Source organism: Panicum hallii, chromosome 8 (assembly GCF_002211085.1).
Source record: "Panicum hallii strain FIL2 chromosome 8, PHallii_v3.1, whole genome shotgun sequence".
In the NCBI taxonomy this organism is placed as follows: domain Eukaryota; kingdom Viridiplantae; phylum Streptophyta; class Magnoliopsida; order Poales; family Poaceae; genus Panicum; species Panicum hallii.
Window position 1 is genome coordinate 8,003,783 of NC_038049.1, and position 25,728 is coordinate 8,029,510.

A 25,728-nucleotide genomic window follows, 5' to 3' on the forward strand; every position below is an offset into this window, starting at 1 on the left:
CTTCCATTGAAGCTGAAATTCTGCCCGTGTTAAGGGTAATACCTCTAGCTTCTCAGTGGGTACATATGCATGTAATTTTAGAGTCAGATTATTCTCGTGTGGTTCATGCCTTCAAAACCTCGAAAGGACAGGTCTGAGATTGCTTTTCATATTAGTGAAGGGAAGAATCTGATGCAAGTTCTTCAAGAGGTGGAGATAGTTCAGGTAAATCGTGAGCAGCATTATGGCGCATATGTTAGCGCAACTAGCTAGGAGAAATATGCATTCTGCTGTTTGGTTGAGGCAAGTGCCTACTTGCATTGCCCAGCAAGTTGAACTTGATTGTAATGTGTCTCCCTAATCTAGATAGCTCGCAGTTTGAAAAAAATTACAAGAGCCCGCTGATATGTAGCAAAGTAATTACTCTTAGATATATTTTTTTTTCCAGTAGTAAGCAACTAATTCAGCATCTGCACCGCATTGCGCAGCATTCCAGCTAGGGATGTCAACGGGTACAAACCTGCTGGATTTTGCTATCCCAAACCCGTGCCCGCGAAAAATATTTAGACCATTAAAAAATCCATACCCATGACGAGTATAAAATTTTACCCAAACTCAGACCCATCGGGTTAACAGGTACCCACAGGTCGCACATGGGTTATCCATGACATTGGTTGCATCTTTGCCATGATAGAGCCTTGTCGATGATTAATACATGCATATTTTTCTTATTATCGACTATGCTTCAATTTAAACAACTAAGGGAGACAATACATTTGTCTAAGCAACGAGTCATAGTTTGCATAAATATAGAATGAGCAATAAGTTCATAATTTATTGTATAAAGATACTAGATGGAATAAAATTACACGTAACAAGTTTAGTACTTCAAGTGGCAAAGGTATTAACAAGTTTGTTACAAGTTAATAATAAAAAGATGGTATTAACATCAAGTTTGTTACACGTTCATAATAAAATAATGGTATTATCATCAAATTTGTTAGAAATTCGTAATATAATGGTAGTATGTACTGTATTGCATCAGATTTAAAACCGATAAGTTTGCTGGTTTGGATATTATATGAATAAATCCGTGTCTATATAAACCTAACGGGCATAACTTCTTCCTCGTTATGGAACCACGGTTATAAAAGTTAACTAAATCGGTACCCAATGGAGTAAAACCCATGGGGTTTCAGGTACCCGTTGCTATCGCTGATTCCAGCACGAAAAATAAACGCTAAACCCTAAATCACCCCGTCCTCAGCCGGACCGCCTCTTTCGGTGATGCCGTCGCAGTCACCGCCGCCGGCGCCGCCGGTGCTGCCGATATCGGAGCACGAGGACGAGATCGTCGCCGCGGTGGACGCGAACCCTGTGGTGGTGGTCATCGGCGAGACCGGCTCTGGCAAGAGCACCCAGCTCTCTCAGATCCTCCACCGCCGTGGATACACCCGCCGGGGTCCCATCGCCGTCACCCAACCCCGCCGCGTCGCCGCCGTCTCCGTCTCCAGGTTCCCGCACCAATACCTTTCTGGATCTACCCCGTGCGCGCGAGGGCATGTTTTTTTGTTATTGCAGAGTATTGCTTCAGCTTTCTGGCTTATGCCTATGCTCCCGGATCTACCCTATGTGTTGCTTTTGCTTTGTCTTGCTGTCAATTTGTGGGTTGCAATTTGCAATTAGAAGGATTTTTGAATTGGGATTGGAACTACCTTTGCATTTAGAAAGGAGACTGCCTGTCAGATTGGAAGGTTTTACAAGCGATTGACAGCTAATTTGGATAACCCCGTTCATTTCTTAGCAAAAGTGTCATGCAGAACAAGCTTAGAAGGAACTGTTACGTGAGGGTTGTTAGGTGGTACTTCCTGTTTGACCAACTACTCTCAATTTTGAATGAGTTTATTCCTGATTGCTCAGCTAGCTGCTGTCAATTAAACAGCATGGGATTCTATGTTCGTTCTTTTACTCACTGTTAAAGTTATTTCGTCACTGTGTTGTTTACTGCCTTCAAATACAAAGCTGATTTTGTGAATAAGAGCACTTTTGTTTGTTATTTCGCAGAAGAGTCGCTCAGGAGCTTGGTGTCCCACTCGGGGATGAAGTTGGTTATGCAATTCGATTTGAGGACAGAACTTCAGAGAGAACATGCATAAAGTAAGCCTCAGAAACATGCAGAAATATTGCATTCCAAGCTCAATAACCACTGGAGGTGCATCATGTAATAAACCTTTTGGTCCATAGAGTGTTGGAGCAACCAGTGTTAGAAGAAGGGAAAAATAAGTTAAAGATTGCTTAAAAATTGTAATACTGCCATTTCCTTTTTCTTGTTTTCATTTATTTCCTATCAGCTTTTGATCACTCTTGTTGCTTGTAATGCAGAGTGATGTTGAAGCTCTATGCATAGGTAGAGTAAAATGAGCCAAGTCAAGTCTTGAATTTTGATTTAGTAACCAGATTAAAAGTGATTGCAAGGTTTCATCATAAAGAGTGATTTCACAGTTGAACCCATTGGGCTGATTATGCTTGATATCTGCCCTATGCCTATGTGCTGGATTTGTGGATTTAAGTTCTTCACCTCTTTTATAGATACCTCACGGATGGCGTTCTTCTTCGAGAAAGCCTTTCAAATCCTGAATTGAAGCAATACTCAGTGATCATACTGGATGAAGCTCATGAGCGTAGTTTGAACACGTATGTGTACCTGAATCTTATCTACTTGAGCCAATTTAACATTAGGTAGCATGTGTTTTGATATTCATGTCTATTGTACTCCAATTCATTTACTTGATAGTTGTTTCAACTACTATAATATGAATTCTTGTCTTAGATGTAAATGTATTACATTACCGCAAGCATACAATATACTCTGTTTTCTTGTGCATCATCATTGTTAAGAACATAGGACCATCAAAGATTCGTTATATGGCTACTGTATTTAGTGAGGCTAACTGGCTAATCCAAATATCTGTACAAATGCTAGTCATTACCATTTATTACTTATTTTAGTAGAGTTTTCCGCACACTACCATAGATGCCTTATAGATAACAACTTTAGGGCCTACCAGATCATTTGACGTGCTTACTTATCTCAGTTCTTGTCATGTGTTTATTGGTTAATTCTATCTTATGTCCTAACCTGTACCGGGGAAAAGGTAGTTCGTAGTGGGCACTTGGCACATGTCTTGCTAACAAGCTTGTTGTGTGCCATCCTGCCACATATTTGGGATTCAGCTCAGATGAATTGGAATTTTTGCCTATGTATAATATTATGCACAATACAAACTTTAATTTTGAATTAGGATTACATCTAGCTTAATTTTATTTTTGTCAATGCCTTCTTTCTCTATTGGTAGGGCATGCAGGACCTACAAAATAATGTTACCTAGGAATTTTAGGATTGAGTATAAAATGAACTGAATCTGAATGACGTCGAATGAAATACCCTTTATTTAGACAGGCCCTTAATATTTTTTCTGGTTCGGCATTATGGATCCTTAGTGGTGTGAATGGAGAATGGAAGAAATGTTATAGAAAATAGTAAGATGCTGCTAGCTTAGAGTATGTTTGCTGAGGTTCTCATTCTCCATAGTTCGCACATTAGATGGATTAATTGTGCGGAGCTGCTTTGTGCTACCCTTGAACCTACAAATATACTTTACCAACTATAGTTCTGAGATGATAGACATTCAGTACTGCTCTATTCTTTTTGAGTTGGGACTGGTGTTAAGGGGATGAGTTATGTAGGTTCTTGTGGAAATTGTTTGCATAAGCTCATTTTAATATTTATCTGGTTATACACAGTGATATCCTTTTAGGTTTGATGAAAAGATTGATCAAGGACAGAGCTTCAGATTTAAAAGTTCTGATCACCTCTGCGACTCTTGATGGTTTAAAAGTTTCAAAGTTCTTCTCAGGATGCCCTGTGTTAAACATTCCTGGAACTCTATTCCCTGTGGAGAAGTTTTACAGCACTGAGCGCCCAACAAATTATATAGAATCTTCACTTAGAACAGCCATAGGTAAGAAGCAGTTTTGTCTTATTGTGTAACCTTTTACAGTTTTAAGATTTTGGGATGGTCATGCAATATTGTTAGTTCATCAACTGTGTTCTGCTTCTGCGTTGTATCACTTAGAATCTTATTCATTATTGTGAATAGAGATAATATTTCTGACAAAGGCCACCAGTTCTTTTAATATGTACCATGAAGAATAGCGGTCATTACAGTGGTAAGAGGGAATCTGGATTGCTGCCATTGACCCTTATGTTGAACACACTATTCTACCATGAAATTGGTTGGTAGGGTGGAAAGATCCAAAGAAGAAATTCTCTTTATTTTTAGCTGCCTAGAGTAAAATAATGTGGAGTGGCATTGCAAATACTAGGGTCTTGCAACCCCATACGCTTTCGTACAATTCGATTAACTTGATCTCCTTTATCTTCTCAGAACAAAGGAATATGCTAGCCCCATTTGAAGTCTAGTGCATCCACAATACTACTGCCAAGTTTATCTAATGGATAGTACACTTTATCTCTTAAAACAGAAAACAACTGTAGGTACATGATGGTTGCCAGTGATTGTACCATCAATTTTGCAATTCTTCACTAAGTGAAAATGGTTGACCAACAAATAACTTGTTTCTAGAACCTTACTCATCTATGATGGGCTTGAGTCCCGCTCATCTCAAGGTGCCCTGTTTGGCGCAGCTTCTGCTTGTGCAGAATCCACTTATTGTAGAAGCTGGTGAAAAGCAGCTTCGGTTCTTAGATTCTGCTTATTGATAAGCTGCTGCAATTATGTTGTTTATCACAGCTTTTACTTTTGCGTGGAGATGCCCAAGAAATAAGTTGTGCCCTGCATTGGCTTTTACGAGCTTTCTATTGAACTTAATTGGTGGCAACATATTTTGGGAACCATGAAAAATCTGAACTAGCTTTATATCTCTTTTTTGATATCATACATCTATCACATGGGAATATTATAGTTACATGTTTATGTTTTGTTAAATGTTTGGGTTATGTAATGTTTATAACTTAAACTTTATAAATTCCCATTTCTTTCACTAAACTGAACATGTTTGTTGTCAGATATCCATGCCAAGGAACCCCCTGGGGATGTCTTAATATTTATGACAGGAAAGGTCAGTACCTCAAGATCTGTCATTGTTAATTGGGGCTTTTGTGTTCATGCCCCTACTTTGAAGGCCAATTACGACTTTGCCCTTATTTTTCAACTCTGTTAGTTTGCCCTTACCTATGCAAACTGAATAATGATTTTGCTCTTATTCCGTTAAGAGCTTTTAACGGTGTCAATTCAGCTATAGAAAGACAAGTTTGCCCTTGTGGATTTGATCCTACCTTTTCTGAGTACTTTGTGGTGGAAGCTTAGAGGGGAAGAGGCACAAACGTTTAAGGAGAGGATGCTAGGCGAGGGGCCTTGGGAAGAAGGAGCAGATGTAGATGATATGTGGCTAAAGATGGCGACATGTGTTCGGAAGGTGGCCTCAGAAGTGTTTGGTGTGAGTAGGGGAGGCAAGCAGGAAGTGAAAGAGACTTGGTGGTGGAATGACGAGATGCAAAGGGCTATTAAGGAGAAGGAGTGTTTCAAACGCCTTCACCTCGACAAGAGCGCAACCAACATCGAGGGTTATAGATTAGCGAAGAGGTCTGCAAAGCGAGCTGTAAGTGTAGCGAAAGGTTAGGCTTTTGATGACCTTTATCAACGGCTAGGTACGAAGGAAGAAGAGAAGGATATTTATAGGATCGCTAGGACCCGCGAGAGGAAGACAAGGGATATAAACCAAATCAAATGCATCAAGGATGGGACAGATCGACTTCTGGTGAAGGATGAGGAGATCAAGGACAGATGGCGAGAATACTTCGACAAGTTGTTTAATGGGGAAAATGAGGGTCCTACCTTTGAGTTGGACGAATCATTTGATGATACCAACAGACGCTTTGTGAGGAGGATTCAGGAGGCAGAGATCAGGGAGGTTTTGAAGAGGATGAAGGGAGGTAAAGCGATGGGTCCTGATGGCATCCCCATTGAGGTGTGGATATGCTTGGGCGAGAGGGCGGTAGTATGGTTAACTAAGCTTTTTAACCTAATTTTCCGGTCAAACAAGATGCCGGAGGAATGGAGGAGAAGTATATTAGTACCGATCTTCAAGAACAAGGGAGATGTTCAAAGTTGTACTAACTACCGGGGGATTAAGTTGATGAGCCATACGATGAAGCTTTGGGAGAGGGTTATCGAGCATCGCCTAAGAAGATTGACAAGGGTGACCCAAAACCAGTTTGGGTTCATGCCTGGGAGGTCGACCATGGAGGCGATTTTCTTAGTACGACAGTTGATGGGGAGATATAGAGAGGAGAAGAAGGACTTATACATGGTCTTTATTGACCTAAAGAAGGCGTATGACAAAGTACCGAGAGACGTCATATGGTGGGCCTTGGAAAAACTCAAAGTCCCAACTAAGTATATTACCCTCATCGAGGATATGTACAAGGATGCGATGACTTCTGTTCGAACATGTGATGGCGATACCAGTGACTTTCCAATTAAAATAGGACTACATCAGGGGTCAGCATTGAGCCCATATCTATTTGCGCTTTGGTGATGGATGAGGTCACAGGGACATACATGATGATATCCCTTGGTGTATGCTCTTTGCTGATGATGTGGTGCTAGTTGACGAGAGTAGGGCAGGGGTTAATATGAAGTTAGAGCTGTGGAGACACACGTTAGAGTCGAGGGGGTTCAGACTGAGTAGGACCAAGATCGAGTATATGATGTGCGACTTTAGCCCGACTAGGCATGAGGATGGGGACGTTAGCCTCGAAGGTCAAGTGGTGGCAAAGAAGGATACTTTTCGGTATTTAGGATCAATGCTTCAGAAAGATGGAGACATTGATGAAGATGTTAGGCATAGAATTTCAGCCGGTTGGTTGAAGTGGCGGCAGGCTTCTGGCGTCCTTTGTGACAAGAAGGTGCCACAGAGGCGAAAAGGTAAGTTTTTCGCCGGCGATGCTATACGGTGCTGAATGTTGGCCTACAAAAGGCGACATGTCCAGCAACTGAGTGTAGCAGAGATGCGTATGCTGCGCTGGTTCTGCGGGCATACAAGAAGGGATAGAGTCCGGAACGAGGAGATTCGAGATAGGGTCGGGGTGGCACCTATCGAGGAGAAGTTGATTCAACATCGGTTGAGATGGTTTGGACATGTACAACGGAGGCCTCCCGAGGTGCCGGCGCGTAGTGGAGTTTTAAAGTGGGGCAATAATGTAAAGAGAGGTAGAGGTAGACCTAGACTAACTTGGGACGAGACGGTTAAGAGAGACCTTAAGGAGTGGAATATCGCTAAGGAATTAGTTATGGATAGGAGCGCTTGGAGATTAGCAATTAACGTACCTGAACCGTGACCTTTGTTACTTTTTGTTTAACCCCTAACTCTTCCTTTGTCTTGTGCCCTTTTTGTGTTTTTATTCTTGTTTTCTGTGGGTTTCATCTCTAGCCTACCCCAACTTGCTTGGGACAAAAGGCTAAGTTGTTGTTGTTGTTTTCTGAGTACGTTGTGATTTTACCCCTGTTTTGACATCAAACATTTGGACAGCACTTTGACAGATTTAAAATATTTTTTTGACAGCAAAAATTGACATAATTTGCATATATTTGAAATATGACCAAACATTGACAAAATTTTGATAGCATTACGATACATCTTGCATATATATTCAATGCTGAAATCATATATAGCAATTGGCAACCATCACACAGTATGCATCACAAAGCTAGTTATAATCTCATTGCAAGCATGAAAATGTTGTTGAACATGTCGGTGTACTGGTCCGGTCGATTCCATGCGTCCTGCAAGCAATATCCAAGCATGATAGTTAGCGCTTGGGCTATCTAAGTTTGGGCAAGTAGCATGCAGGGAACAAGGTATGGAGCACAGACTTTGCAGGCAATTCCTCAAGCACTTGCTGGGTGTTGTCACGTGAAGCTGCTGGGCTGCTTGTCCATCAGGTTTGTCTGTCCAGCAGGCAACCTGGCAGCGTCGCCAAGGGCCGCCACCCCCCCCCCCACGGCGTGCGGTCACATTGCCTGCCTGCACTAGCTGCTCACCGGGGAGCCATCAAGCCATGCGGCTGCTGCTGCCGTCCCTTACCTACATGTGCCGCTTGCCTGGCCTGCGCCACACGCGGCCTCGGTGGCGCCCCCGGCCAGGCATCCTGGATGGCCTCCATGGCCTTGACAAGCAACGTCACTTGCTTCCACTTGGCCTGGATGGCGCGCAGTGTTGGCGGCATCACATCCATGGAGGGTGGCTGCTGCAAGTCCCTGCCACACGCTGCGAGCCTAAAGAACCAAGCCTTCCTGCGCTAACCGGCGAGCACGGAAGTCGAGTACACCGCCACTGCCACCGGAATGTTGTCCTCGCAACCAAGCAAAGGCTGCAATTAATTCATTTATTGCCACTACATCTAACAGAGTCAAAAACAGGGGAAAATGGTGCCCTTGGTTTTAAAAAGCCAGGGCAAAATCACAAAGTTGGAAAAATGAAAGCAAAATCTCAATTAGACTTCACAACCAGGGTAAAAACACCAATGTCCCTTTTCTTATTTGGTAATTTGGTTACCAATTTTTTTTTTTGTGACTTTCAAGTATACTTCTATAGTCCTTGGCTCCATGGCCATAATCGACATACATACTGGAACTGCTGAGATATATATTACACGATATCCAATTACGAGTCAAGTTGAACCAAACCTCTGTAATGGTACCTTATAATCCTCTGTAATCTGTTTACCTAACAGTTGCCGAACCAAACGCTATCCTTTTTGACAACTGTAGGAATTTCTACCTTTTTTTCATAGTGCTGCTACCTTTTTGCTATCCTTTTTGTCATAATTAATTAATGTGGAATTTTGCAGATATTTAATTTCGTATTGATACAGGAAGTTCTAGTTTCTTTTTCTTGTAAGATTAATAAGGGAACTTATATTGTATTATTCAAGTATTATATGTAATGATAACTATTGGTTCTTATGCTTATTTTTTTCTTTCATTTATTAATTATGTGTTGTCTGCTCATGCTGAACTATGATTATTTGAGATTTCTGCAGGATGATATTGACAAGATGGTCTCAAAATTGGAGGAGAGAATTCAAAATCTTGAGGAAGGCTCCTGTATGGATGCTCTTGTCCTTCCTCTTCATGGTTCTTTGCCACCTGAATTGCAGGCAAGTTCCTAGCCTTGCATTAGTTTGCTCCTCTCAGCAACGAGACTTTGCTATTATCTTACAGGATAAATACCATACCTTTTATTTGATTTGATAGCCTTGCAGTCCTTTACATTTGCTTCTCTTTCTTCCTTCCGTTAAACATTTTTCATGCTATGCATCATTTCTGATTTTGTACACTTCTCATACAGGTTAGGGTATTTGCTCCAGCACCTCCAAATTGTCGACGCTTCATTGTTGCAACAAATGTTGCTGAAACTTCTCTGACTGTAGATGGTGTCGTGTAAGCAGCAAACATAATCAGTTGAGGAGCATGTGCTTTTTGTTTCCATCTTCAGATACTAGTTCTTGTATTTAAATTGGTGTTGACAAAATTTCTTGGTGTTTTCTGAAGTAGTAGAGGATAGGAAAATAATATTCTAATAATAGAATAGTGTGGCATCGACGTCTCTGCTAATAGGAAACACTGAAATATTTATCATTTAGAAGAAAAATATCTTATTCAAAACAGCATTCATTTGTCTGTGAAGCCATAAATTTTTATACAACTCATGCCACTTTATCTACATTGTTTGGTATTATTTATAAATCACGTAAGCTGTTGCCATCTGAGAATTTTGTCACTGTCTAAAATATGTAGTCTGAATATAAAAAGTTTGAATGACTTGTAAGTGCATGTAGAATTGCTTACGGTTGATGCAACAAACTTTATAATGTGATTATATTTAATTATTTTACTGTTTATACTTAATAGCTGAATACTCCTTTTTACTATATGGTATCTAAGAGACCAAGGTGGTACTAGAGACAATAGATATATTTACTGGAATTAAATCATGGCTAGCCCTGTATGACATTTTGGTGTCATTGAACATCTTTTACATCACTAATAGCAGCAGTAGAGTTGGCCGGAACGTAAATCACCAAACTGTAGATCCACTCACTGGTAAATATTTTAAAACAAGAATTTTTAATAAACATGATAGCTTTATGAAAAGGAGGGAGTGCTTTAACTAGAAACATGATGTTAATCAGGATGCATGTAGTGATACAAGATAGTTCAGCTATTGATATAGGAGCAAGTGAGCAACTGCCCAACTGAACTATCAAACTTCGCAATATCTATCATGTTGTTGAAAGCTCAAAATGGCACTATATCCATTTTTTCCCTTGAAGTGTTTTGTTATTATATGTTTCACAAAGATTTTGATGGTACTATTTCTTATTTCTTTAGATTTGTGATTGATTGTGGTTATGTAAAGCAACGCCAGTATAATCCATCAAGTGGAATGTATTCACTTGATGTAGTTCAGATCAGCAGGTAAATAATTTAGCACGTGTGATCTCGTTTTTATCTGCATCTTGTTCACTATCATATTCCTTCCATCCATATATGTCTAGTTTTAGTTGATAACATGCACTAATAATTTTATTGAATAACTAGAGTGCAGGCTGATCAGCGAGCAGGGCGAGCTGGAAGAACTCGGCCCGGCAAGTGTTATAGGCTATATCCAATGTCTATATATGAAAAGGAGTTTCTTGAGGCTACAGTTCCTGAAATTCAACGCTCTTCTCTTGCTGGAAGTGTTTTGTATCTGAAATCGTTAAATCTTCCGGACATCAACATCTTGAAGTTTGATTTTCTAGATCCACCATCACGTAAGATAGCACTTCAGATTCTTACAATTCAAATTATTCTTCTGAACCAGCCTGAAAAGCATCTCTTTATTGCCTAGTTACTTATTATGTGCAGAGTTTGATGGCTTATTTCTATTTTACTGTTTTCTAAAGCATTATGAAATTTTGTTATTACTAATTACTATGAAGTCGTGTGAAGAAATTACTTTTGGGATGATTGTTACGGGGCTGGTTGGAGGACATGGTTTCTCAGAGGTTGTAGCTGTGGTAGGCGGTATGGTGGGGCAATGAACTTTGTCGCCGGCGAGCTATGGTCGGCCTTGGTAGAGGTGGGCGCCTGGGTGGTGGCTTCAGCCTTCAGCTTGCCATGGGTTGGCGGCAGCGGAAAGGAGGGGGAGAGGGAGCTTTGAGGGAAAATCACTTTGCTGGTTAATCCATATGGGTACAGCTAAAAGATATTATCTTATAGATATGTTCCACCCTGTCTAATACGATTGAAGCTTTCCTAGCAAATCTATCTCTTATTCTATAATATTCATAACGTGTTGGTGGGCCCCACTTGGAGGGGAAGGGAGGCTGCAGAATGCCAGCCGCACTCTCCAGTGGCTGCAACAGATAGGTGGTGTGGTGGCTGCCGCCTCTGGGTCAGGCTGGCTGCTTGGCCTGTGGGCCTTATGCCCATAATACAAATGTTCAAAACTATTCTTATAGAAGATATCCGTGGCCAAAAGGGAGTAGTGTGGGAATTATATTCTGTGGCTTCTGCATACTTTTTTTAATTCAAGAATGGTCTGCAGGTGAGTCCTTAGAAGATGCTTTGAGGCAATTATACCTCATTGATGCAATTGATGAAAATGGGCACATAACAGATGTTGGACGCATTATGGCAGGTATCTCGAATCTGTCTGCTTCTATTGAAATTCAAAGCCTTCTTAAGCTATTTATTAACAGATTAGTTTTTTTTAACATCTTTTAACCTGAAAAGTTGGCAAATCTAATATAATATTCCTTAACTTTGAAGAATCTCTCGAATCTGTCTGCTTCTATTGAAATTCAAAGCCTTCTTGAGCTATTTATTTGCAGATTAGTTTTTTTTAACATCTTTTAACCTAAAACATTGGCAAATCTAATATAATACTCCTTAACTTTGAAGAATCAAGCCATACAAGTTGCACATGTCATTATAATATAATGTTGTCATCTTGAGTTTTAGATATGCTTGTAATGAGCTTCATTGTATCCATTCTCTGTATTTCAATATGCCTTTGGTATTGTGCCTTGAAATTCTTTACAGATCGAGCAACATGGATAGTATGTAGGCATATATCAGTTGGTGTTTATACATGGCAATGTTAACATACCTTGAATTCTTGGCACATGATTGTTTTTTATCTCTGATGTACTATGTAAGGAGGTTCCTTGTTATTGTTTCAAGCATCAGGCAGTATACTACCTTTGTTCTTAAATATACGTTGTTTAGGAGAAGCAAATCAGTTCATTATTTAACTAATTTGCTTGTCCTAGATGACATATATTTAAGAAGGGAGGTGAAAGGATTAAGATGCCTAAGAGGGGGTGAGTTAGGCTTCTACAATTTTTTTCTTGCGGAGACTAAAACCTACACATAAGCCTAATCACCCTATGTGCCTAAACCTTAGAAAGTGTGACTGTTCTAGTCGTTTCAAAGATTTGCAACCTAGTTCTAACCCTATACTAGCATGGGAATTCTAGAAATTGGAATTGTGGAAAGTAAAGAGAGGGTTAGAACGCATATCTTTTCTCGAGGTATCGAAGAGTCGGCACTCTCCCCTAGTTCTCGTCCGAGCACCCGCGCAAGGTTATCGCTCCCCCTTGATCAGCATAAGGATCAAGTGCTCTCTAGTGGATATCCGTTCTCCAAATCCGGATCAGTAGATTCCAAACCGAGCACAACCTTCTTGGGGCATCTCACAAGACACCTCCTTGAGAGCTCACCAAGAATACCACCACCAAGCCGTCTAGTTGATGCACATCACCAAGAGTAGCAAGCGAAGAACTTCACTTGACCTACACAAGACCAAGAGAGGGGTGGGTGCACACTTGCTACTCTCTAAGCACTAATGATGTGCTTCATCTTCAATTAAGAAACTTGCAAATCACTTGAACATGTATGAGTATGAGACTTTCCTGGTGCCAAGAGAGCTTCCTAGGAGGAGATGAACATGTATATATAGACCCAGTCCAAAGAACTAGCTGTTACCCCTTATCCTGCCCATGCAGCATTGCCTGACTGATTCGGTCACGGTTAGGAACCACCACCAGATCAGTCAGTGACCCCTTTCTGCACAAGGATAACGTTCACCTGTCACCAACTGATTCAGTCTGCCACACTCCTTCGCGATCACCGGATCTTGCTGTCATTCCAGAGAGGTCAGATGATGTCCCAGCGACACCGGCCGATTCATCGACTGCTCGGTAAGAGCCAAAACAGCTAGCACCGGATCAATCGGTCATTCTGGTAGTATTAAGTCTAATAGCACAGTATCATCGACTGATTCAGTCATTGCGTTTCTATTGAGCACCGGACAGAGCTCTCATTCCAGTAGCTTCTGGGCAGTCAACACTCGACACAGTATCACCGACTAATTCGGTCACTGCATTTCTACTGAGCATCAGATTAGTCTGTCATTGCAATGGCATACTGCAGTTGTGCCAACGAGCTCTGACTGATTCGGTACCCAACTTTCCTTGACTGAATGGGTCAGTCAAATACATCGGTGACTCCTGAGTTTAGGTAACTCGTCCAATTCAATTTCTTTGAGTTTCTAACTCTTCTCTAAGCTTCTCATGACTTCATTTGAGCTACTTAATACTAGAATTTCACAAGTGTGCATCACACCTATACTCTAGGCTTATTTAGGTCAAGCTACTATACCTTGCCCCCCTTTATAGTACGGCCAAAGGAAAAACAAAATCCTAAACTACTAAGTGCTTCTCAACACCCAACGACACTTGGAACTAGCTTATCCTTAATCTTTGCCCATATCCTTTGCACCAGCACAATGAAAACCATAACAATGGGGGGCCAAGAATACTATGAAAGCCCAACATTGCACTAACTTAAGATTGCCGCTGCAAAACACACATTAGTCGCAATGATCATGTTGTTATGAATCGCCAAAATCAAATTAGGGGCCTAGATGCTCTTTCAGGAGGGAGTGTATCATTATCGATGTTTAATTGGTAATTGAATGGTTACAATAATTCTAAAGAAACATGTCGCAACGATTTGACTGTTTCCATGTTTGATGAATTTATCTGATTCTAAGATTTGCCCCCTGAGCAAGGGTGATTCTCTTATGAGCTAATGTTGGTGTATGTTATGGACAAGTTTTTTTCGGCAGAAAGTTCCAGCGCAGGAAGAAGGATCGAGCGTCCACTAGCGGCTGAGATAGATTGAGATAGATATAGTTTGTTATTTGAAGTACTAAATGGTTTGTTAGTGCTATGTTTGGTAGTTGATTTGGTTTGTTAGGGCCGGACTCTATATATATGGAGTGCGGCAGATTATTTGGAATGGAACTTGAGATAGTTGGACTTTCTCAGACCCTCCTCGTGAGGGCAAGATCCTATAAATATCAAGCTGTCATCATTCAATAATGTATTAATTATATTGTACGGTTTCATCTTACAAATGATATGATGAGTAGGTTCCTAGTATATGCTACAAGTTCTTGTAGCATAATGGAATTGTAGCTTATAGACTAGCACAATAACTACACATAAAAAATATAAGTAGTAGGTTTTCATAAGACCTAATGAGTTAGGGGTCCAGATGGGAGCATTTAATTGTGGTTGTGTTAGTAGACATAAATTTATTGATGAGCAAGAAACATTTATGTGAAGTAGTTGTAGAATGTGGTTTTCTATGATTTGGAATTATGACCATATAAGCTTTCTTCGTGGACTCTTTATGTGGGATAAGTTTATTCGGGTCCACTCCCTCCATAATCTTTTAATTTGGTTATCTAAGGATTCAATTTTGTACAGAACTCCCGCTGGAGCCTTCTCTTTCAAGGACTTTGATTGAAGCGAATGAATTGGGATGTTTGTCTCAGGCATTAACTGTAGCTGCGATTTTGTCAGCAGAAATCACATTGCGATCAACTAGAAGGTGATCCCCCACCTCTTCCTCCTCTCATGCACTCTACTATTCGCAATCATATGATAAGACTTGTACAATATGCAGCAAGGACGTGGGGGGAAAGAGGAAAAGACACGAGCTTCCTGATGGTTCTGGCTGGGGTGACCATATACAATTGCTTCAGATATTCGAAAGTTGGGACCAAACAGGATATGATCCAAAATGGTGCTCTGATCATGATTTGCAGGTGATTGAAAAGAACATGATTGTAATATGTGTAATATAATAGACTTAGCCATGCTAGTTAGTTAGTAAAAGTAAATTCAATCGTCTTCGATCACCTAAGACAGAAGGAACAAAAGATATCGCCTGACTTTTCCACAAAATTCCCTAGTTATGGTTGTCCTCATGCAGTTTCATGATAGGAATCCACAACTTTCATCTGATTTCTCAGGAGGACAAAAGGGAATGAATGCTGTACAGAAATGAATCTATAAGATCATAGGGATAAGTTTTAGTTATCTGTTCAAATATAATGATCATGTAGTCTTTTATTTTATAGTGCTTGAAAGCTTGGGTTTGCACAGATTTCTGAGACTATTTTATATCAATTCAACTGTACTCAGTGGCCGTCACATAAGTGCTTACTTTATTCTGCTTTGCGACTTTTGCCCTCGGTCCTTCAGCTTTCCAATGCATATTATGATTTATTACTCACAGGCTCACAGCTAACTATTGTTATGCTCACATTCACTCAAGGATACAACTTAGCGTTATTATGCGAGTATAGTCAAACTTTTTGCATCAAATGTATATGTTTAAAAGACAGTAATTCTAGTCTGTAACCATAATGTATTATATTGACTGTCTTTTGCAGGTGCGGGGTATGAAATTGAGCAAAGATGTGAGGAACCAACTATGTCAGATTATTCAAAAAATTGCAAAAGGTCAATTCTCTAGCTTTTGTTTTATCTTCAGTCCTTAAATCAATAATAAAGCAGATCCCTTTGAAAGATCAGTGATATAGTAGATCAGTTCTCAAATATGCTCAGTGCTAAGGATGGTGAACCAGTACGTAATATTGGCTCAGCTAGCTAGTTCATTTTTATCCCACTTCTGTTGTTTGTTTCGAAATTTGGATTGGTTCAATTAAATGTGTTTTGTGTTGCCCCAATGACCCAGAGGAAGCAAAACTTGCATCCCTAGTGCTGATACTATTTCTGAGCTTCCTCTTAAGCCAATTTGAAGTTTCCATTTTGATTTATAAGGGCATTTCAATAGTGCAGTTTATGAAGCATAGGTGCTCACTGTTGATCAATTATTTTATTGAGTCTAGGAGACTGTAGGTTTTGTTAATGGGGAAAGCTAAATCATTCCCGGGTATTTCTATCCTCTGTCACACCCGTTTTTCTCTCCACTCCCACCTCCGGCGAGATATCCGGCGAGGTTAGGGTTCGGGGTTGTTGTTTGGGCTCCGGCAGTCTCCATTGCCAAGCTTAGAAGGAAGGTCGGGGGTGGCAGGCCGGCCTGGCGGAGGTGGCGGGCGTGGGGCGGTGAGGCCGGTCGGCGGTGGCCGCCGGCCGGGCGGTGGAGGAGGCTGGTTGGGCCAGGGCGGGGCGGGGGCGAAGACGGTCATGGCGGGGGCGGCGGTGCCGGGAGGGGCAGGGGGAGGAGCCGCGGGCGCGGGAGGGTCTCGCCGGAGCCCCGCGCTGTCGGGCTAGCGCGGGGCTCCGGCAAGACCCTCCCGTGCCCGTGGCTGGGGAGGTGGGGCGGCGGCTCGGGAGAACTAAGGACATGTAACAAAAGGGTCGTATAATGGAAACAGGAACTAAGGGCATGTAACAAGTGATTACTCAGGAAGTCACCCAGAGCTCACTTTAGTTGTCCGATGTATCAGTTTTTTATTTATTAACTGAGGTTTGCTTGCTGCTGAAATGTAAGCACAAGGTCAGCCTGTCAGATATTTAAAAAGAATACGCAGAAATGTGATATACAGAATGGAGCTGCTAGTGCCCGGACACGCAATCCAGGTGCTGGCATCGGACACTCCATTCGATCAGAGCCGCTCATCCGATCCGCTGGACCTGGACACCCATCGCCCCATCGCAACATTTGCAGATCAGGAAAATTCCCGTCGCAACATTTGCTGATGTTGCATGCAACATGACTGATTCCTCCCTGCCTCCTTTTTGCATCGTCGTCGTCGTTTGGACGAACAAGGTCGAGGTGCATCATCCACTGACGAACTCCTTCCCAAGACGTGCTCTGAAGAAAAATCGGCTGAAACATGGCTGAGCTCCTCCAAAGAATCAAGTTTTCACCACCAGATTAAGCATATGCTCATCATCCCCTACTTATTGTTGAAAAAAAGAGAACTACCACTGCAACATCGAAATTTACTGATCGTAACATGAAAACTAAATAAGCTCAACATGCAAAATCACTTGCTGCAACATGGTAAAAGCTACCAACGTCCAGACTCACTAGCTGCAACTTAGCCAAAAAGTAATCCCAACATCTAAATTCACTTGATGCAACATTGGAAAGAAATATCTGAAGTCATAAGCTGCACACAGTAAAAGGTAACCATAACATTAAAACTCACTTACTGCAACACTAGAATCATTCAACTGCGACATCCAAAAATCATAAATTGCAACATCCAAAAATCTCATATTGCAACACGAAGAAACAATAAACACATCATAATTCAGCTACTGCAACATCACCGATGACGCCTCAGCTGGTTCTTCATGGACATGCAATGGATGAGAAGAGTTGGGATTCTTCTGGCCAATGTTTAAAAGGTGGTAAGGCGAGGCGAGGCGAGGCGAGTGACCCTTTCCGGACGCCTAGGCGACGCCATGCAAACATCTTAAAGATATAATACCACTAAAATTCAGAAGCTAATCAGTTCTTAATATTACCAATACTTAGCATAAGCATCCTGAAAATAATAAGCATAATAAGAGTGCTACACTACTACTAGAGTACTAGACTACTGCTATCAAGATAGCCAATCTGAAATGTCTAATGTCTCATCTCTCAATAGCTAGTTACCCACAAACTAGTCTCTAAGTAGCCCAGCAGGAAGGGAGGTCGGAGCTGGGGGGGGGGGGGGGGGCTTGCAGGAAGGGAGGTCGGACCTGAGGGCCTGCGGGAAGGCATTTGAAGCTGGCAGCCGGCAGGGAGGCTGGGCTCTGCAGTATTGCTTGATCTGGTGGATGGCTAGGCTCCAATCGTGCTGCTGCAGGGGACGTGAAGAGCAGAGATGTGCACCGCTGCTGGCTGGGCTGTACGCCCATTCTTCGCGGGGATTTGGTGCGCTGCGGCTGGATGCAGCGACGGGATCTCACTGGGCAGGCAGGGGCGGAGCTCCGGCGGCTTTGGCCTCTGGAACTCTAGAAGGTCTAATTCCTCTCCCCTTCTCTCCCCTGCCTCGCGCCCTTAACTCACGCCCTCAATTTCTCTTCCCGTGCAACAGGGGGGAGGTGGGATGTTCCGCGGGGAGCGATTCCTCCCGCGCGCGCCGCTTCTTGCCTGCGGCCCCCTGATTTTTCACACGTAAAGCGTCTGCTAGGGCCGCCTTGCTGACGCTTAGACGCCTAATCGGGCAAGGCGGACGCCTCGCGTGCAGACCTAGGCGACTTGGATGCCTAGGAAACTTTAGTGCCTGGACGACTAGGCGACGACTACGCGACGCCTAGGTGACACCTTTTAAAGATTGCTTCTAGCGCTCACCAACTCGCGCCTCCCCGAGAAGGCCATCCTTCTCTGGAGGAGTCTCTAGTTGTTGTGCTTCCAGTCGGGGAGAGGAGGTTGGTGAGGTTGTTGGGGTGGAGGAGTCATTGAGGAGCAGTGCCCTGGCGTCTACCACAAGGCGGCGGTCTTGACGATGAGTTTCACTCTAGGTGTTTGAAGTCCTAAGCAAACATATCTGAACATAGCATCATGCATAATAACCCAGAATCATTAAAGCAATGCATTTAATTATGTGTGTGCATGTGCATGTGTATGTATGTGTGTATGTGAGTTCTGTTCTTTTGTGTTTATAACCTTTTCATGCTCCACATTTCATGACGAATGTAGTATAAAAAGCACACTCATATTTTAGTACCTTATAGAGTGTACTTCAAACACCATTTGCAAAATTTAAAAATTTAACACAAGAAATGACTAGTAATTCAAATTATAGTAGTCCTGAATTTAATGTAACTTTTAAACCGTGGCTCAAATGAACTTTGGGCTAGATTTTCAAATTCCCTACAATTTTCGTGTTTAAAGTTTTTCAAGTTTCTGTTTGAAATTTTGAGAAAATTTAATTTGAATCCCGGCCCTTCTCTCTCTCTTTTCTCTCCCCTCCCCTGTTTTGTCCCATCGAGGGGCAGCGGCCGCCGGCCACCTGGTCGACGATGCCTGCCCCAGCAAGCCGCTCCAAGGCGTGACCCCCAATGGGCCCGACCAGCCACCGACTGAGCCTGCTGCTGGCAATTTGCTGCGCCCCGTATCCCGCCCCAGCCAGCTCACACACGCCACGCGGCCGTCGATTCCCGACGGCCGAGCCATGCCGCGCCAGCGACGCCGTACCTTTGCCGCAACCTTATCTCGGCTGCGCCTTCCTCCGTTGTGTCACGCCCAGCTCCTCCTCCCCCTGTGAGCCTATAAAAGGGCTGCACCAAGCCCCTGCTCACGCGCACCAGAGCACCACCACTGCGCCGCCATTAGCGCCGTCACTCGACCTCACCGTGGAGCCCCACTTTCCGCTCCTCCGCCCAAAGCGAGGCTCTAAACGGGTCGTCCTCGGCCTGCTGGTTCTCCCCAACTTCCCCACGCTGCCCTTCCTTGCCGGACCACCGCCGCCCACCGCCCGCATCTCGTTGGAGCTCCTGACTCACAGCCGGCACACAACTTCCGTCGCCCCAGCCCCAACCGAGCATACCCATAGGTTCCCCTCGACGCCCTCGTGCTCCCCCACCCCTTTCCCCTTGCCGCCGACTAGTTCCCTCGCCGGATTTTGGCCGGGAACAGCCCAGCCCCACCTAGGGACTACATTGCAATCGGCAAGTTCTTTTTAGGGTCTTTTCTGCTAGATCCAGGGACCTATCTGCGAGGATCCGAGTACTTCTGTTTTCAAAAGGCTGTCACTTGTAAAATCAATCTAAAATCATTGAAAAATCAGAAAAATGCAAACTAAAATATGCTGTAATCCTCTTGATGAACCTGACTACTTTTGCACAGATGGATGACTAGTTACAAACTATAACTTAAGCTAAAATGAATCTTGTTTTAGAAAGCTCATAAATGTATCTCTTGATCTAGGACAGTACTGCGAATGATTTTTGGACTATAAACTAATCTCTTCTTGTTAAAACTTGTGTAAAAATTTCAGGGCTAGAATATGTCCCTACGAATAGTTTTTGTTGGATCTTGTTTGATGTAGTCTCTTGTTAAAACTTGTGTAAAAATTTTAGGGCCAGAACATGTCCCTACGAATAGTTTTTGTTGGATTTTGTTTGATGTGCTATCTTGCTAGAGTTGTTTGTTCATACTGTTTTACTGATATTTTAGAGTTGAAACTTTTACAGTAGAGTAACTTTGATCCATAAAAGCTATGGACAAAGTTTGGAACCTTTTACTTCTGTCTAACTTGCTCATATGTTTTTACTTAAGAAAAACTACATTAAATCAAAGTAACTAGTTCTGGTGCTTAGAAAAAGAAGAAAATTTAATCAGAGACTATCTTTGAGTAGATTATCATGTTGGAAAAGTTTGAGATATAGAAACCTTGTGGAACTACTTGTATTAAACCTTGTTTGGAACTACCTCAAACCAGAGACGGCCTTTTCCTCACGATACGGGCTATACGAGTGTTTGGTCATGTATTTCGGTCTCACAAATGCTCCTGCCTACTTCATATATCTAATGAATTCGGTATTCATGCCCGAACTTGACAAGTTCGTTGTGGTTTTTATTGGTGACATTCTTATTTATTCCAAGAATGAGGAAGATCATGCTAAGCACCTGCACATTGTTTTCCAGCGTCTCAAAGACCATCAGCTCTATGATAAGTTTTCCAAGTGTGAATTCTGGCTGGATAGTGTAAAATTTTTGGGCCACACTATTTCCAGCGAAGGCATAGCCGTTGATCCTAGCAAAGTACAAGAGGTGATGGATTGGAAACCTCACACCTCTGTCTATCAGATTCACAGCTTTCTTGGTTTAGCTGGTTATTATTGCCGCTTTATTCCAAACTTTTCCAGAATTGCTAAGCCTGACTGAACTATTGAAGAAAGGAGTGAAGTTTGTGTGGAGCGAGAATTGTGAAAAAGTTTTCCACTCTTCGTGAACACTTGACTACAACCCCAGTCTTAGCTCAACCTGATAACACCAAGCCATTTGATGTTTATTGTGACGCATCTGGCACTTGTATTTGGTTGTGTGCTTATGCAAGATAACCGAGTCATTGCCTACGCTTCACGAGCTCTTTGACCTTATGAGCAAAATTATCCAACAGATGATCTCGAGCTAGCAGCTGTCATTCATGCTCTAAAAATATGGAGACACTATCTTATAGGCACTCATTGCGATATCTACACCGACCATAAAAGTCTCAAATATATCTTCACCGCACTCATTGCGATATCTACACCGACCATAAAAGTCTCAAATATATCTTCACCCAAGCCGATCTAAATATGAGACAAAGAAGATGGTTGGAATTGATCAAAGATTATCATCTTGAGGTGCACTATCACCCAGGAAAGGCTAATGTAGTTGCAGATGCGCTAAGCCACAAGGCTCATTGCAATTGCTTGTCCGCAGAATTCTATAATGGAACGTTATGTCATGAGATGAGGAAACTCAATTTGGAAATAATTTCACAAGGCACTTTAAATTATATCTCTGTTGAACCAACCCTTCATGATCAAATCATCATGGCACAATTACATGATGAAGGTGTTAAAATTATCAAGCAAAAACTCTCTCAAGGAGAGGAGAAATATAAATGTTTTTGCCAAGATAAGAATGGAGTTCTATGGTTTGAATCTCGCATAGTGGTTCCAAAGAATCATGAGCTCCAAAAATAAATTCTTGACGAGGCACATCTTTCCAAGTTCTCTATTCACCTGGGTAGTAGCAAAATGTATCAAGATCTTAGGCAAAACTTTTGGTGGACTAGAATGAAAGGGAAATCGCCAAGTATGTCTCGGAATGTGACACATATCAGAGGGTTAAAGCTAGCCTCTTGAAGGTAGTCGGTACACTTGCCTATACCATCATGGAAATGGGAGGATATAAGTATGGATTTTATTGTTGGACTACCCAACATCTCCTAGAAGCATGATTCCATATGGGTTATCGTGGATAGACTCACGAAAACGGCACATTTTATTCCGGTACACACTACCTTAACTGCTAAGAAATATGCCGAGATTTACCTCGAGCGCATCGTTTGCTTACATGGAGTACCCAAGATGATTATTTCAGATCATGGTGCTCAATTCGTAGCACGTTCTTGGGAACACTTACAAGCTTCTCTTGGCACCAAACTAATTCGAAGCTCAGCTTACCATCCTCAAACGGATGGGCAAACCGAGAGAGTAAATCAAATACTCGAAGACATGCTTAGAGCTTGTGTCATCCATTATGACAAAAGTTGGGACAAATGTTTACTTCTAGCAGAGTTCTCATACAACAATAGCTATCAAGCAAGTTTGAAAATGGCACTGTTTGAGGCCATGTATGGTCGAAGGTGTCGAACTTCTTTGAGTTGGTCCCAAACCAGAGAACGTAAAATATTTGGACCAGACTTGGTAATCGAGGTAGAGGAAAAAGTAAGAGTAATACATGAAAATCTAAGAGTTACACAGTCTAGGCAAAAGAGCTATTCTGATAAAAGGAGAAAGCCTTTGCAATTTGAAGTTGGTGATCATGTCTATCTTCGGGTTTCACCAACCAAGGGTGTGCAAAGGTTTGGAGTGAGAGGGAAGTTAGCTCTCTGATATGTTGGTCCTTATGAAATTACCGAAATTTGTGGACCTGTGGCCTATAGAGTGCGACTACCCCCTCCGCTTGCAGCCATCCACGATATCTTTCATGCTTCCCAATTCAAAAAGTGTATTCGAGTTCCAACAGAAATTGTTGAACAAAAGGAAATATTGGTAGAACCAGATCTCTCTTATGTTGAATATCCTATCAAGGTTCTTGATCAAAAGGAAAGGGTCACTAGAAGAAAAGTTCTTAAAATGTATAAAATCCAATGGAGCCATCACACTGAAAAGGAAGCCACTTGGGAAACTGAAAGCTATTTAAACCAAAATTTCCGCTGTTTTCTAAACTCACCCAAAGGTACACGCACTATCCACACTAGGCATACTTATCCGAATCTCGGGACGAGATTCTTTTTAAGCGGGGAAGGCTGTAACACCCTAGGTGTTTGAAGTCCTAAGCAAGAAAATCTGAACATAGCATCATGCATAATAATCTAGAATCATTAAAACAATACATTTAATTATGTGTGTGCATGTGCATGTGTATGTATGCCGTGTATGTGAGTTCTGTTCTTTTGTGTTTATAGCCTTTTCATGCTCCACATTTCATGACGAATGTAGTATAAAAGCACACTCATATTTAGTACCTTATAGAGTGTACTTCAAACACCATTTGCAAAATTTAAAAATTTAACACAAGAAATGACTAGTAATTCAAATCCTAATAGTCCTGAATTTAATGTAACTTTTAAACCGTGGCTCAAATGAACTTTGGGCTAAAACAGAAGTTGTAGATTTTCAAATTCCCTACAACTTTCGTGTTTAGAGTTTTTTGTATGGAGACGTCGCCTAGAGAGTAAATATCCAGCGGAAGGACGAAGGATAGCATAAGCCTTATGTGGCGTGAAGCTGGACACGTGGTGCACTGGTGCTGTCACGTGGCATGAGCAGGCCGTCCGAAATTTCGCTCCTATCGATGCCCACCGTAAAGCATGATTGTATATGGAAACTGGCCATTATTTTTTATGATGTGTCTTAAGTGGGGTTACTCTAACTTGCCCATAACTTTTAATCTCAAGTTACCCTTGATCTCTATAGACATCGTGGAAAAACAGGCAAGTTAACTTGGAATTTTTTATAATCTAGGTCCAACTGATGTGCATGCAAGGAAAAGCCGGAAGAATGACCCTGACTATAGAAAGTTGAGGAGAGCTCTCTGTGTAGGATATGGTAACCAGCTAGCTGAGAGGATGTTGCATCACAATGGGTACCATACTGTTGGCTATAGGGCCCAACTTGTGCAGGTATTGAATTGTGTAATTTCTGTCAGATTTAGTTTGTTGTAATGTTATAGCTTCCCAAAAATTAAGGGGTAGTGGAATGCTCATGAACAATTTTACTTCTAAGATCAGCACCACCAAATTTGCATGCTTTTTTATCCCTTGTTTCTACTGGACATAGAAGCCAAAGAAACTGCAAGTAGCTACTTAAAATTGTTTCTTAGGGTGCCATATCTTGAGGGAATGCTGCTTAGCAATGCTTTCTTGCAGAACATGCTTTAAGAGCACATAACCACACTTAATCATATATGATTATTTGTGGTATGCCATACAAATGAAGCTACTAATGGCATAATTAATCTCCTTTGATGAACTAATTCACGAGTTTTGTTCACATTGTGTAGTTTGGGAATTTGAATGATGAACTTCTTTTGCAGGTGCATCCATCTTCTGTACTGGAAGCGGATGAATACGGGAAGTTTCCAATGTACGTTGTTTATCATGAGCTGATAAGTACAACTCGTCCATACATGAGAAACATTTGTGCTGTCGATCAGGCCTGGGTTGAGCCTATATTGAAGAAGCTTGAGAAATTAGATGTAAACCGATTAAGGTATATTAACAAGTTTCTGGATTAAAAGCATTATTCCTGAATTATGATCCAGCCAAACATTGTGATAGCTAATGTCAACGTTATGTATCTCATTGCAGTGGTGGTTCAAGTGCACCGAAAGATTCTGAACCTCTGGAGGATAAACAAATAAACGCACCAAAGAAAGCCGTTGATGTTAAACAATCTGAGGTGGACAGTAAAATCCAGGCAGCACGAGAGCGCTACCTTGCACGAAAAGGCAAGAAATGACACGTTTTTCCTGATAACTGAAGACTGTGGCCTGAAGCTTCTCTGGAAGATCATACTAACATATCTGTCCAGTGGGGGGTGCATACTTGCTCAACTAAGAGCATACATCAATTTTCAATGTGCGCAAACAGAGGTGATTGCTGGTTATTGGAGTGGCAATGCATAGCTACTGATTGTGTTCTTTGGCTGAATCGGATACACTGAGATGTTGCAGAAATTGTGTACGGCATACATCGTATGTGAAATTAGGAAGCTATTTAGCCATCTTGTAGGATCATTCCGCTCAGGTTTTTGGGCATGGAAAAATTAGGAAGCTATTTAGGCAACTTGTTGGAGACCTATTCTCACCTCCAAGGGCCTGTTTGGCAGCTTAGTATTCTTTCTCACCCGTAAGAGCTTTCCGGTTGTAATTTCTTGTGCACAAGCATGCCAACGATTTTTTTTTTTTGCCCCTGGAAATGACTGGTTGGGTAAAATTCTTACAGCCCCTGAACATTGACTCCATCCCCCTTCCAGTAACCCATGTGACGCAGTCAGGCGCTAACTCCAAGAAGAGCGCTGCCAGCACGAGGCGATGAGCTCTTGTCCCGTCTGCTACTCGTGAAGCTGCA

The 25,728-nt window shown here is 42.0% G+C and overlaps 1 protein-coding gene across 1 annotated transcript; it reads left to right on the top strand.

Annotated features, from left to right (window-relative positions):
- Positions 1-1,163: 1,163 nt before the first annotated feature.
- Positions 1,164-25,593, top strand: LOC112902884 (probable pre-mRNA-splicing factor ATP-dependent RNA helicase DEAH4). Its single transcript, XM_025972076.1, has 16 exons — positions 1,164-1,493; positions 2,044-2,136; positions 2,569-2,673; positions 3,784-4,001; positions 5,069-5,121; positions 9,107-9,223; positions 9,415-9,506; positions 10,458-10,544; positions 10,668-10,882; positions 11,659-11,751; positions 14,891-15,014; positions 15,090-15,231; positions 15,862-15,931; positions 24,122-24,279; positions 24,693-24,868; positions 24,967-25,593. Exons 1-16 carry the CDS (start codon positions 1,267-1,269, stop codon positions 25,115-25,117), a joined length of 2,121 nt encoding a protein of 706 aa, XP_025827861.1. The 5' UTR covers positions 1,164-1,266; the 3' UTR covers positions 25,118-25,593.
- The last annotated feature ends 135 nt before the right edge of the window (positions 25,594-25,728 follow it).

Coding starts and splice junctions, on each gene's coding strand:
- LOC112902884 (XM_025972076.1), top strand. CDS start 1,267: ATGCCGTCGCAGTCACCGCCGCCGGCGCCGCCGGTGCTGCCGATATCG. Junction 5,122..9,106: donor TAATATTTATGACAGGAAAG/GTCAGTACCTCA, acceptor AGATTTCTGCAG/GATGATATTGACAAGATGGT. Junction 9,224..9,414: donor CTTTGCCACCTGAATTGCAG/GCAAGTTCCTAG, acceptor CTTCTCATACAG/GTTAGGGTATTTGCTCCAGC.